This window comes from Ostrea edulis, chromosome 4, assembly GCF_947568905.1.
Source record: "Ostrea edulis chromosome 4, xbOstEdul1.1, whole genome shotgun sequence".
NCBI classification, from domain to species: Eukaryota; Metazoa; Mollusca; class Bivalvia; order Ostreida; family Ostreidae; genus Ostrea; species Ostrea edulis.
In genome coordinates this window covers 58133083-58148097 of record NC_079167.1, presented here as the reverse complement: position 1 = coordinate 58148097, position 15015 = coordinate 58133083, and the positions used below count along the sequence as shown (strand labels likewise).

Genomic DNA, 15015 nt, shown 5'->3' with positions numbered 1-15015 from the left:
TTTTGAGCAATTGCTTAACGGTGTGTACTCGTACCCGTTTTTGGTCATCTGTCAATATATGCGATATCCATCTGGCAGAAATCTTTCGTACTTTCTAAATAAGCTTCATTATAAAGTTAGGGCCTGCAACAAATATTTCTGACATTTTAATGTAAAAATAACCTTGGTTCATGTCCATAGCACGCCATCTAATCGTAACAGCGTTGTATATGAATCTCTAATGCCTATCTATTACAGTCATCAACAGGACAAATACTCGAATCCCTTTTCAACGATACTGCAGAGCGATGTCTATACGTCTGTCCGTTTGGGGTTTTCTGTTAGAACTATCTTCATTTCTCTGTTATATATCTATGTTGCTTCTTTGTGGGTCACTCTAGATTCTGTTGCAATTTTGATCTATTTCGGTCTCTTGGAGGAGTTTTGTCCCTTTGTTTGAAAATTAATATATGAAGGGTACATAATTTATCCGCCTAACTCCTTCCACAGTTTTCAAGTGAGGATCTTCTTATTTTACAGAGTGTTTGTATGGGCATTGAAGATGTGCATGTGGCAAGTATTTTGACTTTCTTCGAATTTTCAGAAAATTACACGTTGTTGGACCTCGTCTGTTTTGAGGAATTATCACATATATAGTACATGATTTGTCCGCCTATTACAAGTGAGGACCATCTTATTTTATAGACCGGCCGCCGTAGCTCAGTGGTAGAGCGTTCGCTTCGTATGATGGGGAGTCGTGAGTTCAAGCATCGCTCGTGCCATGTCAAACCTAGGTCGTTAAAATAGGTAGTGGTTGCTCCATCGCCAAACGCTCGGCATTTAGAAGTGAGAATCATGGGTCTTTCGGATATGATGTTAAAAACGGAGGTTCCGTGTTGCGGCAGGCGTTGGCACGATAAAGACCCTCACTGCTACGGCCCTGGGCGCTAAGCAGAGGTCTAAGTGTGTGGTACTTCATCTACATCTAGTGACGTCTCAACATGAGTGAAAAATTCTCGACGGGACTTATAACGATCAATGAAACAATTAATCAATCTTATTTACAAACTGTTTATATATGGGCATTGAAGATGTGCATGTGGCACATCATCGCAAGTCACGGCTGAAACGTACGCTCCTCTAAGGGAAGAGGAGCGTACGATTCAGCCGTGGCGTGCGACGATGCATGTGGCAAGGATTTTAATTTTCTTCAGTTTTTTTTTTTTTTTTTTTTTTTAGAAAATTACATGCATACTCCACCCACGAGGACTACGGAACTGTTGCCGGGGAGGGGTGGGTGGTATCTTGAATGAAGGATGTTGCAGTATCCTCTTTATGCATGCAAATGTGAATGGTTGAATAGCGGAATACTTTTCCTGTACACTTTATACGCCTTGGTCATTTCTTGAATACTGGTAGTTAAATCGGTTAATGATTTGTTTACTTGTTTAAGTGACAACTTAATTGTCCCCCTTTTTTCTCCGTTGCGATAAATATATTTTCGATATATTCATTCTGTTATCATGTAGTAAATAATCTTATATTGACATTGTTTAATAATTTATCATTTGTTTCAAGTTTTGTGGTATAATACACCTCTTGACGTTATAAACATGCTCAAGTCATAAGTCTCCGAATTTTATACATTTCTGTGGCACTGGTGTCATTTTATTTACGATTGACAGTACGGTGAATCCTAAATACGGTTTCATATCATCTCAACTTGCAATAATAATCATGGATCATTAATGAATGTTGAGGATCCACGATTTCTCAAACATAAATTATATTGTGTCAATCTTCGTACTTTATTCTCACAGACAAGACATCTATAGTAGCCGTGTAACTCAGGACTCAATGGCGCTGTGCTTTCTTTTACTATTTAGTTAACAAACAAGCCCAATGCCCGGTATACCCCCACCAAAATAAGATATGCAACAAGTTATCAAACTCTTTTTTCGAAAAAAAAAGAAAAGACAAATTTCTATTTAAATAAATTTACTAGATAAACAAACATAAAGTAAAACATTTGTATAAATTGTAAATAACGAACTCTCACAACATACATTGCAACAAATTGAATGCTTTGACACAATGATTTACATGGACATATACATAAATAGTCTTTCATGGAAAGTACAACACAAATATCAACTTCAAATGGAATATTAAATAATCAGTCTATAAGATCTCTGGTTTAGTCCATCTCCTCTACCGTGGGTCCCTGACCTGAGCCTGAATGGCCCGGATTTCCAGAGGAACCATTTTGATGGAGTTTGGCCATGATGGGAGAACACACTTTCTGAACCTCCTTCAGTTTGAATTCGTACTCATCGATTTCTGCTAAGGCGTTGTTGTCGAGCCAGGACAGAGTTTCGTTGCACACTTTGGAAATGGTCTCTTTGTCTTCGGACTGGAGTTTGTCGCCATTTTCCTCTGTTGCTTGCTTGGCGGAGAAGACGTAGGACTCCAGCTGATTTCGTGCTCCTATCCTCTGTCGTTGTTTATCATCCTCCTCTTTGTATTTTTCAGCCTCGTTCACCATTCTCTCAATGTCAGCCTTACTAAGGCGACCTTTGTCGTTGGTGATGGTGATTCGGTTGGATTTGCCAGTGCTTTTGTCTTTGGCCGAGACATTCATGATTCCGTTAGCGTCGATGTCAAATTCCACTTCGATCTGTGGGACACCTCGAGGTGCTGGAGGAATTCCGTTCAGTTCAAATGTACCCAGTTTGTTATTGTCTTTGGTCATTGCTCGTTCCCCCTCAAATACCTGAATGGACACTCCTGGCTGGTTATCAGAATAGGTAGTAAACGTCTGGGATGCCTTGGTTGGGATTTTAGCATTTCGTTCGATGATTTTGGTCATGACACCTCCGGCAGTTTCAATACCCAGAGATAGGGGAGTGACATCTACCAGGAGAACATCTTTAATGGCATCACTTCTGTCTCCCTTTAAAATGGCGGCCTGAACAGCAGCACCGTATGCCACGGCTTCGTCTGGATTAATGGATTTGTTCAATTCCTTGCCGCCCATGAAATCTTGTAGCAGTTTTTGGATCTTAGGAATTCTTGTGGATCCTCCTACCAGAACTACTTCGTGAATTTTGGATTTGTCCAACTTGGCATCCCGCAGAGCTTTTTCTACCGGCTCCAGGGTGGCACGGAACAAATCTGAACATAATTCCTCAAATCGGGCTCGAGTAATTTTACTGTAAAAATCAATTCCCTCGAAGAGAGAGTCGATTTCTATGTTGGCTTCTGAGCTGCTGGACAGAGTTCTCTTGGCACGTTCACAGGCCGTCCTGAGTCGTCTAAGGGAACGATTGTTCTTGGAAATGTCTTTACTGTATTTGCGTTTAAATTCTTGAACGAAATGATTCACCATTCGATTGTCAAAATCCTCACCTCCCAGATGAGTGTCCCCTGCGGTTGAACGAACCTCAAATATGGATCCTTCATCTATTGTGAGGATAGACACATCAAAAGTCCCACCGCCTAGGTCAAAGATGAGGACATTTTTCTCACCGGAAATGTTTTTGTCTAGTCCATAAGCCAAAGCGGCGGCTGTGGGCTCATTCACGATTCGGAGAACATTGAGACCGGCTATCACTCCGGCATCCTTGGTGGCCTCTCTCTGGGCATTATTGAAATAGGCGGGAACGGTAATGACGGCGTCCCGAATGGACTGTCCTAGGTAGGCTTCTGCTGTTTCCTTCATTTTTGTCAGTACCATAGAACTAATTTCCTCAGGTGTAAATCTCTTTCTCTCACCTTTGTGTTCTACTTGAAATCTAGGTTTTCCTCCATCATTGAAGACAGTAAAAGGCCAGTGCTTCATGTCGGACTGCACATTTTCGTCGTTGAATTTGCGTCCAATCAGCCTTTTAGCGTCAAATATTGTGTTGGTGGCGTTCATAGCTACCTGATTTTTAGCTGAATCTCCGATGAGTCTCTCGGTGTCCGTGAATGCCACATAACTGGGCGTTGTTCTATTTCCCTGATCGTTAGCAATGATTTCCACCTTCCCATGTTGAAAAACACCGACACAGGAAAACGTTGTTCCGAGATCAATGCCAATCGCTGGAGCTTTACTACTACTAGCCATGATTGTTTGTAAACACGAAAGTGAAAGTAGAGCTCTGTCCGATATTTATATAATCACTCACTGTTTCTTGTGAATCCTCCTCGGTACGCTTTCTTCTCTTTGATAGCTGTCGCTGATTTCTGCGTTTGTTTGACATTGTAGATTCAGAGCTGCTTATATATACTATCATGGAAAGTTCTGGATACTACGAGATTCTTGGCTCTGGACGAAATCAATACGTAATCCCGATCCCGATGATTCCCGAACGTTCTGAGTTATATTTAGCTGGAGAGTATTACGAAAAGGGCATTTACGATCTGATGGAGAACTTTCTAGAAAATGCTTTTTGACTCGTATAAAGCCCTATAAGATATTTGAAGGAGAAATATCCTTAAAAATGAAACAAGGCATTAAATGTGGTGGAAATTTTACTGTAAATTAGTTACAAAACTACTCTTTTTAGTTATTCTGTAAGCAATCTAAGCTACACTATAAACATGTACGTAACTAATTAATTAATGTAATCCTGGAAGATGTTAATCATCTGTAGGTTTCAAGTAAGTAAATAAGTAATGACCAATGCTCAAAATATTTAATTGTGTATGGTAATAAGTTCATTAGCTGTATCTTGAAATACAAAAGAAATATGATGATGAAGATGTCAATAAGTACAGTGAATGAATTGTTTTTATCAGCAAGTGATGTGTCAGCAAATGGGTCTGTTTAAAACAAAGTTTAACAGACAGAAGATATTTATAATCTAATTAAATTCAAAGCAATCTTGAGAATAGATCTCGGAAAAACGAATGAAATACACGTTATCACATTGTGTAATTTAAGATTCTTAATAACTCTACAAAATATCAAATTGTATCAGATTCTTTTAAAACAACTATATAATACTAATTTTAATTCTGTAATATCATTGTAAGAGAATCTATACACAGGCAATTGCATCGCTTGGGGATCGAATTTACTCGTTATATAGTAAATTCGACCCCTAAGCGATGCAATTGCCCGTGAATCTATACTTAGTTATATTACGGTAATGTCATTCTGTAATGTAAACTATACTAAATTTCATTGTGTAAGATTACTTTAGAAAAACTTTTAAATTTTTTTTTAATTTTTTATTTTTTAGGTCACTCAGGTGACCTATTGCAATCGGTTGTTGTGCGTCGTCTGTCGTGCGTTAACAATTGAACATTTTTAACTTCTTGATAACTACCAGTCCAATTCTTTTCAAATTTGGTATGAAACATCTTTGGAACAAGGGGGACTTAAATTGTAAATTTCAGGTCTTCAGCATCCCAGGAGACTTAGGGGCGGGGCAAAAACTGCCGAAAATTGACAAATTTTCAAAAATCTTTTTCTCAAGAACCGCACATGTATAAGAAAAACTAAATGCATGGTGATGTAGAACAGGAAGGCCTCTACCAAAATTTTAAATTTCATGATCCCCGGGGTAGGGGTTCTGACCCCAGGGCGGGACGAAACTTGGTATATAGTGTTTATGTGTAAACACTTAAATAACATCTTCTTTAGTGCTGTTGATACTATATTGAAACTAAATAGATATTTAGAAAGAGCAGGTAGTCCTTTACCGAAATTGTAAATTTGATGATCCCAGAGGTAGGGGTTTTGATATCGGGTGGGACCAAAATGGTCAGTTATTAAATGTGTGAACAATAGACATTTTTAACTTCTTCTTGATAACTTCATTCCAATTCTTTTCAAATTTGGTATGAAGCATCTTTGGAACAAGGGGGACATCAATTGCAAATTTCAGGATTCCTGCACTCCTTGGGCCTTAGGGGCGGGGTAAAAACTGCCGGAAATTGACCAATTTTCAAAAATCTTCTCAGGAGCCGCACACATGTAAGAAAAACTAAATGCAAAGTGATGTAGAGCAGGAAAGCCTCTACCACAATTGTAAATTTCATGATCCCCGGGGTAGGGGTTCTGTCTGACCCCGGGGTGGGTCAAACTTGTTTTATAGTGTTAAAGTGTAAAGCACTTAAATGACATATTCTTTAGTGCTATTGATACTAAATTGAAACTAAATGGATAGAGCTGGCAGTCTTTTACCAAAATTGTAAATTTAATGATCCCCAGAATAAGGGTTCTGGCCCCAGGGTGGGGCCAAACTTAGTATATAGCAGAAAAGGATGTACAAAAAATGGTGAATTTCAATCAAAACCCAGGGTTATGACTTAGGATGAGTCCAAATTATAGTCATATATTTTGATGCTTTAATATTAATACACCTATTATCTATAAAGCCTTTCATCAGTATATGCACTTTTGAAGGCAGTGAAGTTTTAAGAACACATCTTGTTTTATACTGTTGCTGAACATTAGAATTTAGCTTAGATATTCAGAACAGGAATCAGATTTGAGAAGGAATTGTCACTATATGACAAATATGGCCACACCCTAACACAGGAACCCCTGCCTCGGGGGTCATGAAATTTACAATTTTGGTAGAGACTTTCTGTCTGATCATTACTATATATTTAGTTAGTCTGCTATATGCCTAGGAGTAGAGAAGATTTTTAAAGAATTGCATGAATTTTACAGTTTTTACCCCATCATTAAGGCCCATTGGGATGGTGGGTCATGAAATTTACATTTTCTGGTTCCCTTCTCCTACAGATGTTGCATATCAAATTTGGTAAAGATTGGTGCAGTAGTTTTTGAGAAGTTGTTAACGCTGGACGGACGATGGACAAGGGACGACGACTGACGCAGACCAATAGCAATAGGTCACCAGAGTGACCCAGGTGACCTAAAAATGTTTGTTATAAATGGTATTTATAAGCTGTTATACTGAGTTCATTTAAGAATTTAAACTATATCGAGACCAGTTACGTAATTTATGTTCCAAAAACGGCTCCTCAAATATCAAAGTATTAGCATTTTACAAGGAGACAAAATAGGGAGGAAATTAGTGAATCTCTTATATTCAGCTTTAGATGAATATCTATAGGATTTCCAGGTGCATTCTAGAAATGAGTTTGAAACATTCAAGAATAGTCACTTTTTCATTTTATTTGTAAAAGAATATTAACAAAATTAGATAAAATCCACAAAGCAGAGAGAAACGCACATGTATGTGCAGGACTGCAGTTTTAACACTTGAATAATTCTGTCCTACAATTTTATAGAATTGTTATATGAAACTTAAAAAGTAACGAGAGGCCCATAAGCAACATTGCTCACCTGAGCAGAAGGTCCTAGCAATAAACAAGCTTGAGCAAAACTATCATTATACTAGTAATTTGATTCAGAAAAAAAATTCAAAGGTAACAACACAAAACTCATTATTTGATTATCATATCCCCCTGTAGAGGCCCTATAATCCTTCATTTAAACAGATTTAATCTAAGAATGCTTTGTGCCAAGTTTGGTTGAAATTGACCCAGTGGTTTTGGAGAAGAAGATTTTGAAAAGTCGTCAATGCATTTTTACTATTTTGCTGTTATTGTGGCCCTTCATTTAAATAACCTTGAATCCCCATTACCCCCAGGTAGTTTTGTGCCAAGTTTGGTTGAAATTGGTCAAGTGGTTCTGGAGAAGAAGTCGAAAATGTGGAAAGGTTACAGACGACGGGCAAGAGATGATCAGAAAAGTTCAGTTGAGCGAGCTAAAAACGTTTTAGGAATGCATACTAAAAATCAAAACTTTTCCAGATTATTCTTCCTATAGGAATGAAATATGATGACGTTGTCCTCTGTCAGATTCAAAATAAATTCATCTATGGAGAAATTATGTAAACGAATGTGTATAAATCAAAGTACGGACAGTACAGCTGGGAGTTGCACCGTCTGGAATAGTAACGATTATATATCAATAACATATTCACATCTATTAATCCACCAATGACCCGAGAACAGTTGGGGAAAAAGTTTCCTCTCAAAAACATCTAATTCAATTGAAAAATCCTACTTCCCTCTAATGAGGTGTATAGAATCATGTCTATAGCGAGAGAGCGAGTTGATTCCTTAGTAGCGGCAATTTGGAATCAGGGGTAGGCAACCAACAGAATTGTACAATTTAAGTTTACTCTACTATCCGTATGAAAAGTTTTTGTGTTTATCAACTGGAGAGAGTCAATTTTGATTCCTCGAACGATAAATACTTATCCGTTTAATTAACAAATTCTGAGTTGTTTAAATAGATGCTGTTTTAAAAGCACGAACCATTCTGATTTTACATTCATACGTATATGATTGTTTTACATAACATTCGAGTGAATGAAACGATGTTTGTTGAATTAATATATATTTCCAAAAATCCCAATCAAGGGAATTCGGAAATTAACTATCCATTTAGGATATAAAAGAAATGAATAGCCAGAAAAGGATTAATTTCAGAATGGAAAGAATATGGGAATGGTCCGCCGTAAACGTAACCGGAATGAAAAGAAGGGGGAAAATCTACTATATAGTGGGTTTTCCGTGGGGGTCATCTGGCTATAAAAGGGGGAAAATCCTATTACATGTATATAGCTACATTTCCGTGGGGGAAGATCTACTATATAACAATTTTTCCGGGGGGGGGGGGGGACTACTATATAGCCATTTTTCCGGGGGGAAAGGCTACTATACAACACCGGTTTTAATCGAGTAATGATGCAAAATCAGTCTAGGACGCCACGTAGAGCAGACAACACGTTTAAATTTTATACTAATACTAATTTGTATTTACATTTATGTAATTATAGTACGTTGTATTGTTACAACATTAAAAGCTACTGAGTGTCGTTGCTAGTCCATTTAGTGTGTTATGTTGTTTTATGACTGATATTATATCAGAAATGAATGGGTTTTAAAGTAGAACAAATTTAGACCTCTGCTTAGCGCTCAGGGCCGTATAGCAGTGAGGGTCTTTATCGTACCAACGCCTGCCGCAACACTTCCCGTCTCCGTTTTTAAAATCATATCCGAAAGACCCATGGTTCTCACTTCTAAATGCCGAGCGTTTGGCGAAGGAGCAACCACTACCTATTTTAACGTCCTAGGTTTGACGCGGCCATGGAACGAGCCGGGATTGAACACACGACTCCCCGGTATACGAAGCGAACGCTCTACCACTGAGCTACGGCGACTGGTCTATAAAATAAGAAGGTCCTCACTTGTAATAGACCATCGTCGCAAACCACGATAGTTAGTAAAATGGGTAGTAAAAACCGGGTCGGGCCGGGTCAGATCACCTTCGTAATCCGAATTTTTTAGTTTTCTTCCTTGATATGTCATTGTTTCTTTTGAAACTTACGGAATATATTCTCAATGATACATTTAGTCTTCGCCACAAATTTTAGCACATAATATTACCTATAGGTAAGGAATTCAATGATTGTATGAAATCTGGTTGGTAAAATAGGTAATATTTTCTGTAAAATATGCATCTGTTGCTGAAAACCTAGCATTTTTTCAATTTACATAGAGTTGAATTTGAGACTTAATGCATTATTTGACCATTTAAATGCCGTTTATCTTAATTATCGGCGATTTTTCCAAACCCGGGCTAAAAGGAAACCGGATGCGGACGACTCGGGCCGGCGTTATTTATTCCGATTTAATTGCTAATGCTTTGATTAATTAACCAATAATAATGGTCCTAAAAAATATCACCGACTGATAAATTATGCCTACTTTATGAATATTTATGTCCCCTTTGTCCCAAAGATGCTTCATACCAAATTTGAAAGGAATTGGAATGATCATACTTATCAAGAAGTTAAAAATGTTCAATTGTTAACGCACGATGACAGACGACAAGCAATTGCAATGTCACCCGAGACCTAAAAATCGTATAAACTTTTTAAATCGTTTCTACGATTTCCTAAATCGTAGAAACGACTTTCTAAATCGTAGAGACGACTTTTTAAATCGTTTCTGTGATTTTCTAAATCGTAGAAACGACTTTCTAAATCGTAGAAACGACTTTTTAAATCGTTTCTACGATTTAATAAATAGTAGAAACGACTTTATAAATCGTAGAAACGACTTTTTACATCGTTTCTACCATTTAATAAATCGTAGAAACGATTATTTTAATTTTTTCAGCTAGGTTAAATTGGCACGAATACGCCGTCGTAAGTGATAGTTAGGTTAAAATTTAAATTAAAAAGATGGTTCTTATGAGGATACCTCCAAGTGGTAAGAACTGTGCAATGTCACGTTTCATGAGATCGTGCACGTGATAGCTAACATCCTCATTTTATTCGGAATTTTAATATCTGGCCCGGGTTACCGTATCCGGTTTCCTTTTGGCCCGGGTTTTAATATCGTGAATATTAAATATATAAGACTCGCATAACAAGTGCTACAACATTTTGGTGATAAATTATCATAATATTTATCTAAATCATGTGTAGTTTCATTGTTGTGTCACATAGTTCAATCGTAATCGCAGAAAAATGTGTATTTTTCCTCGCTACCCATTTTACCAACCTGAAACAAACAAACGTTGATATTTTCACAGTGAAGCAAAATTTTGCCGTAATTTTTGTAGCGAATATCCAATGTATCATCCAGATTATGATTAAGAAGTTTCACACCAAACGAAAATAAAATAACGAAGAAAACTAAAAAAAATTCGGATTACGAAGGTAATCTGACCGGGCTCGGCCCGGTTTTTACTACCCATTTTACCAACTATCGCAAACCACGGGTTATTATTTTATTCTATTTCGTTTTGTGAAATAGAATGAAACAATAACCCTTGGTTTGCAACGATGTTAATGGACGGAATTCATATATTAATTTTCAAACAAAGGGACAAAACTCCTCCAAGAGAAGTCGAAATAGATCAAAATTGCAACAGAATCAAAAGTGACACATGAAGAAGCTACATTGTACATAGATATGTAACAGAGAAATGAAGATAGAAACAGAACACCCCGAACGGACGGACGTACAGACGTCGCTTTGCAGTATCGTTGAAAAGGATTGAAGTATTTGTCCTGTTGATGACTGTAATAGACAGGCATTAGAAATTCATATACAAAGCTGTTACGATTAGATGGCGTGCTATGGACATGAACCAAGGTCATTTTTACGTTATTAAGAGGTTAAAATGTCAGAAATATTTTTTGCAGGCCCTAACTGCAAGAGATTTTAAGCTTACATTTGCAATAAAGGTTAACCGTTAGAAAGTACTATAGAATGTCATTTCGCAGAATTTGAGTTCACTAGAAAACACCTAAATAAAGTTAGCTGTTTTGAATCCGTTACCGCTTCTCGTGTTTGAGAGGCGGTAGCGGATTCAAAACGGCTAATTTTAATTAGTAAGCAGTAGCGGATTCACAATGGCTAATTCTAATAAGTAAGCAGTAACGGATTCAAAACAGCTAAGTTTATAGTAAGCAGTAGCGGATTCACAATGGCTAATTCTAATAAGTAAGCAGTAGCGGATTCAAAACGGCTAATTTTAATTAGTAAGCAGTAGCGGATTCGAAACAGCTAATTTTAATTAGTAAGCAGTAGCGGATTCGAAACAGCTAATTTTAATAAGATTGTTGGAAAAAATATTTGCCCCGATCATGATTGTGGAGAAACAGGACTTATTAAACACCTTTATTCAGCTGAGGACATCCATTACTCGGGCATTCTAATTCAAGTTCTAATTCACTATGATATTTAGATGCCTGAATTAATTGTCCACGTATGTATTCTGGGATTTTCGTTTGACTTTGGTCCGTGGACCTGAATACAAGTTCATGACACATTTTCTGGTCATAAAATAGATGTATAATGAAGCCTTGGTCTCACATTTATGGTATTATTAACCTTTGTGCCTAGTGACTTTGAAATTGGTCATATGATCCTGGGACACACTGATTTAAAATCATGCCAAATAAGATCCTCTACTACATGTACGTATCCATATCAAATCGAGTTGTGACCCGGCAGAAATATATTTCTAAAAAACCTTATAGCAGTCACCTGAGAATCACATGCAAAAACCGTGCAGCTATATCGGAAGTGTTGCATTGGCATGTTGATAGTACAATCAGTACACCTACTCTAAAATGTGATTATCTTATTCAAATAGAAAATATCACCTCTTTTAATAAACGATAATATCACCTTTTCATATACATGTAGGTGATCATCAATTTAAACTGAATAAATGATATTACTTATTCGTTTCAAGTGGGTGATATAACCTATTTGATTAGGTGATATAACCTATTTGATTAGGTCATATCATCTATTCAAAGAGGCAATACATGTTTCACCTATATAAATTTATATACAAAATGTACCCAGAATTGGTGCTCATTAATCTTAACCATAAAGACGCTTCATCTACACGATAATTATTAGGTTAGTCAGAGAAGTGATACGAGAACAGTTTTTAGTTTTAATAATGAATAATTTCCATATTTTATTTATGTATCCAAAATAATTGTTGTACATTGTTTGTAGTGTGGACTACGTTCTACAGTATTTTATTTCTTGTGACAGAAAATGTTGCTTCAACACTAAGAAGGTAAATGATGTTTAAAGTCTGATCTTTTGCTCCGGCGGCTGCCATCTTTCTGTTCCAGAAAGGAGGGGCATTCATTGTGATTCAATTCAATTATTCTCATATTGCACTAAACAACATATAGAGAAGATATACATTTACACACAATGTTAAACAAAGAATTCAGTTGATGCAATGCACTCAAGAGTGTAAAGTTTATATTGTTTTAATCTGGAAGGGTAACTCTTGTGAATTATATTGATAAATCTGGAACGATCATTTATAATAGATACATTTTTACATGAAAACAAATTAAAAGTCTCTTTGTATATTTAGAAGGTAAATACAAATTTTCTACTATCACTTAAAGGGACTGATTCACGATTTTCCCAAAAATTTTGTTTTTCACTTTTAATGATCAAACCTTACTGTCTAATGTGTTTAAAATATTTCGCATAAAAATTAAGGTTATACATTATCACAGAAGCTCATTTTAGAGAGTGTATTATTTGTTTTGTAAATGTTAACATTAAATGAGTTATATTTTTAATGTTTAACATCAAAAATGAATTTTTTTTTTTTTTTTTTAAATTGTGAACCAGTCCCTTTAAAGCTGAACAAGTCATGATATAATGAAATGTAGAAAGAAATTCAAATAGGCGATACCACTTATTCAAATAGGTAATATCAACAATCATTTTTATCTTATATGGTATTTTTTGCCCTTTCCGCCGCCCACAGGACACAATGCGGCGGAGTAACCACAGGCACTCGACGTTTTGAATATATTTTAAATATATATAATAAAAATAAAAAATGTCCTCCTGTAAAAAAATTATTCATGCAGTGAATAGTTTGTTTACAACAAGACAAAGGACTGACATCTCACTGTATCAAACAATGGGCTGTATCGTACTGTTATCTGACGCTGGCGATGGTTAGGTCAATACAGCAAGGAGAGACAGGTGAAATAAAAAAAAAAAAAAAGCAAAACATTTAAAGTGGACACCACATGATGGAAAGGGAGATCAAATGAGACTTGCAGAAATGAAATGGATGGGAAAACCTAGGGGCAAATATCGACTAACAAAGACGGACACGTACAATGGTGTCAGTGCAGCAAGGGCATGCAGAGGATAAGAAAGTTATATATTTAAAAATTCACAATTTTGTTAGTGGCTTGAACCTTCTTTCCTTATCACTGATGTATATTCAGTTGGGTTGTTTGATATTTGATATTCTAGGGTTCAGTTACCATGAAATTCACAATTATTGTTATCCTTCCTCCTCAAATACTAAGCCCCGTCTTAAATAGTTCAGGATATATTGAATTGGTAAGATTTTTTTAAAATAGGGCAAACTTCAAGGTCAGGGTCACAAGGTCAAAGATCATGATATCAAATGAAAAGTCTTGCCATAAGAAATACATAAACAAGATATGAAAGTTCTGTCATAAATAGTTCAGGATGTATTGTATAGGTCAGATTTTTATTTATTGAAAATAGGTCAAACTTCCAGGTCAAGGTCAATCATCATTGCATCACATGAAAAGTATTTCTGTAAAAAATGTATACACAAAACATGAAAGCCGTAGCTTAAATTGTTTACGAGATATTTTCAAAGATTTTCCCTATATATCAGCATATAACACTTTGACCCTTCCTATTGTGACTCCAACTTAGCCATGGGAACCATGAATTGCATTAACTTGGATCTACTCTATGTCAGGAAGCTTTCATGTCAATTTGAACTTTTCTGACCCGATGGTTTTTTAAGAAGATATCTAAAGATTTTCCGATATACTCACATGTAAAACTCTACCCCCGGGGGCCATGATTTGACCAAACTTGAATCTGCACTATGTCAGGAAGCTTTCATGTAAAATTAAACTTTCTTGGCCCTGTGGTTCTTGAGAAGATATTTAAATGACCCCACCCTATTTTACATTTTCGTGATTATCTCCTCTTGAGGAAGGGCGTAGCCCATCATTTGAACAAACTTGAAAGCCCTTCACCCAAGGGTACTTTTTGCCAAGTTGGTTAAAATTGGCCCAGTGGTTCTGGAGAAGTCGAAAATGTGAAAAGTTTACAGACAGACGGACGGACGGACGACGGGTGATCAGAAGAGATCACTTGAGCTTTCAGCTCAGGTGAGCTAAAAAGGATATGTTTAAAGCTGAGATTACATTAATTTCAACATAAAAGTTATAAGACATCTTATAAAGTTTATGAGAAATCTTATAAAAATTCATTGATGAGATATCTTATAAAATATATAAGATATCTTATATGTTTTATAAGATATCTTATAAAGATAGATTCATAAGATATCTCATAAATTTTATAAGATATCTTTTTAATATATAAGATATCGTATAAATTTTATATAAGATATCTTATATAGTTTATAAGATATCTTATATAGTTTATAAATATCTTATATATTTTATGAGACATCTTATAAACTGTAAA

General features: G+C 36.1%; 1 protein-coding gene across 1 annotated transcript; it reads right to left on the bottom strand.

Moving 5' to 3' along the window:
- Nucleotides 1-1960: 1960 nt before the first annotated feature.
- Nucleotides 1961-4379, bottom strand: LOC125670459 (heat shock protein 70 B2-like). The gene has a single exon (XM_048905648.2). The coding sequence runs from the start codon at nt 4085-4087 to the stop codon at nt 2177-2179; it is 1911 nt and encodes a 636-aa protein (XP_048761605.2). The 5' UTR covers nt 4088-4379; the 3' UTR covers nt 1961-2176.
- Between the last annotated feature and the right edge of the window lie 10636 nt (nt 4380-15015).

Bases quoted from the DNA above. Each gene is read 5' to 3' on its own strand.
- LOC125670459 (XM_048905648.2), bottom strand. From the start codon at position 4,087: ATGGCTAGTAGTAGTAAAGCTCCAGCGATTGGCATTGATCTCGGAACA.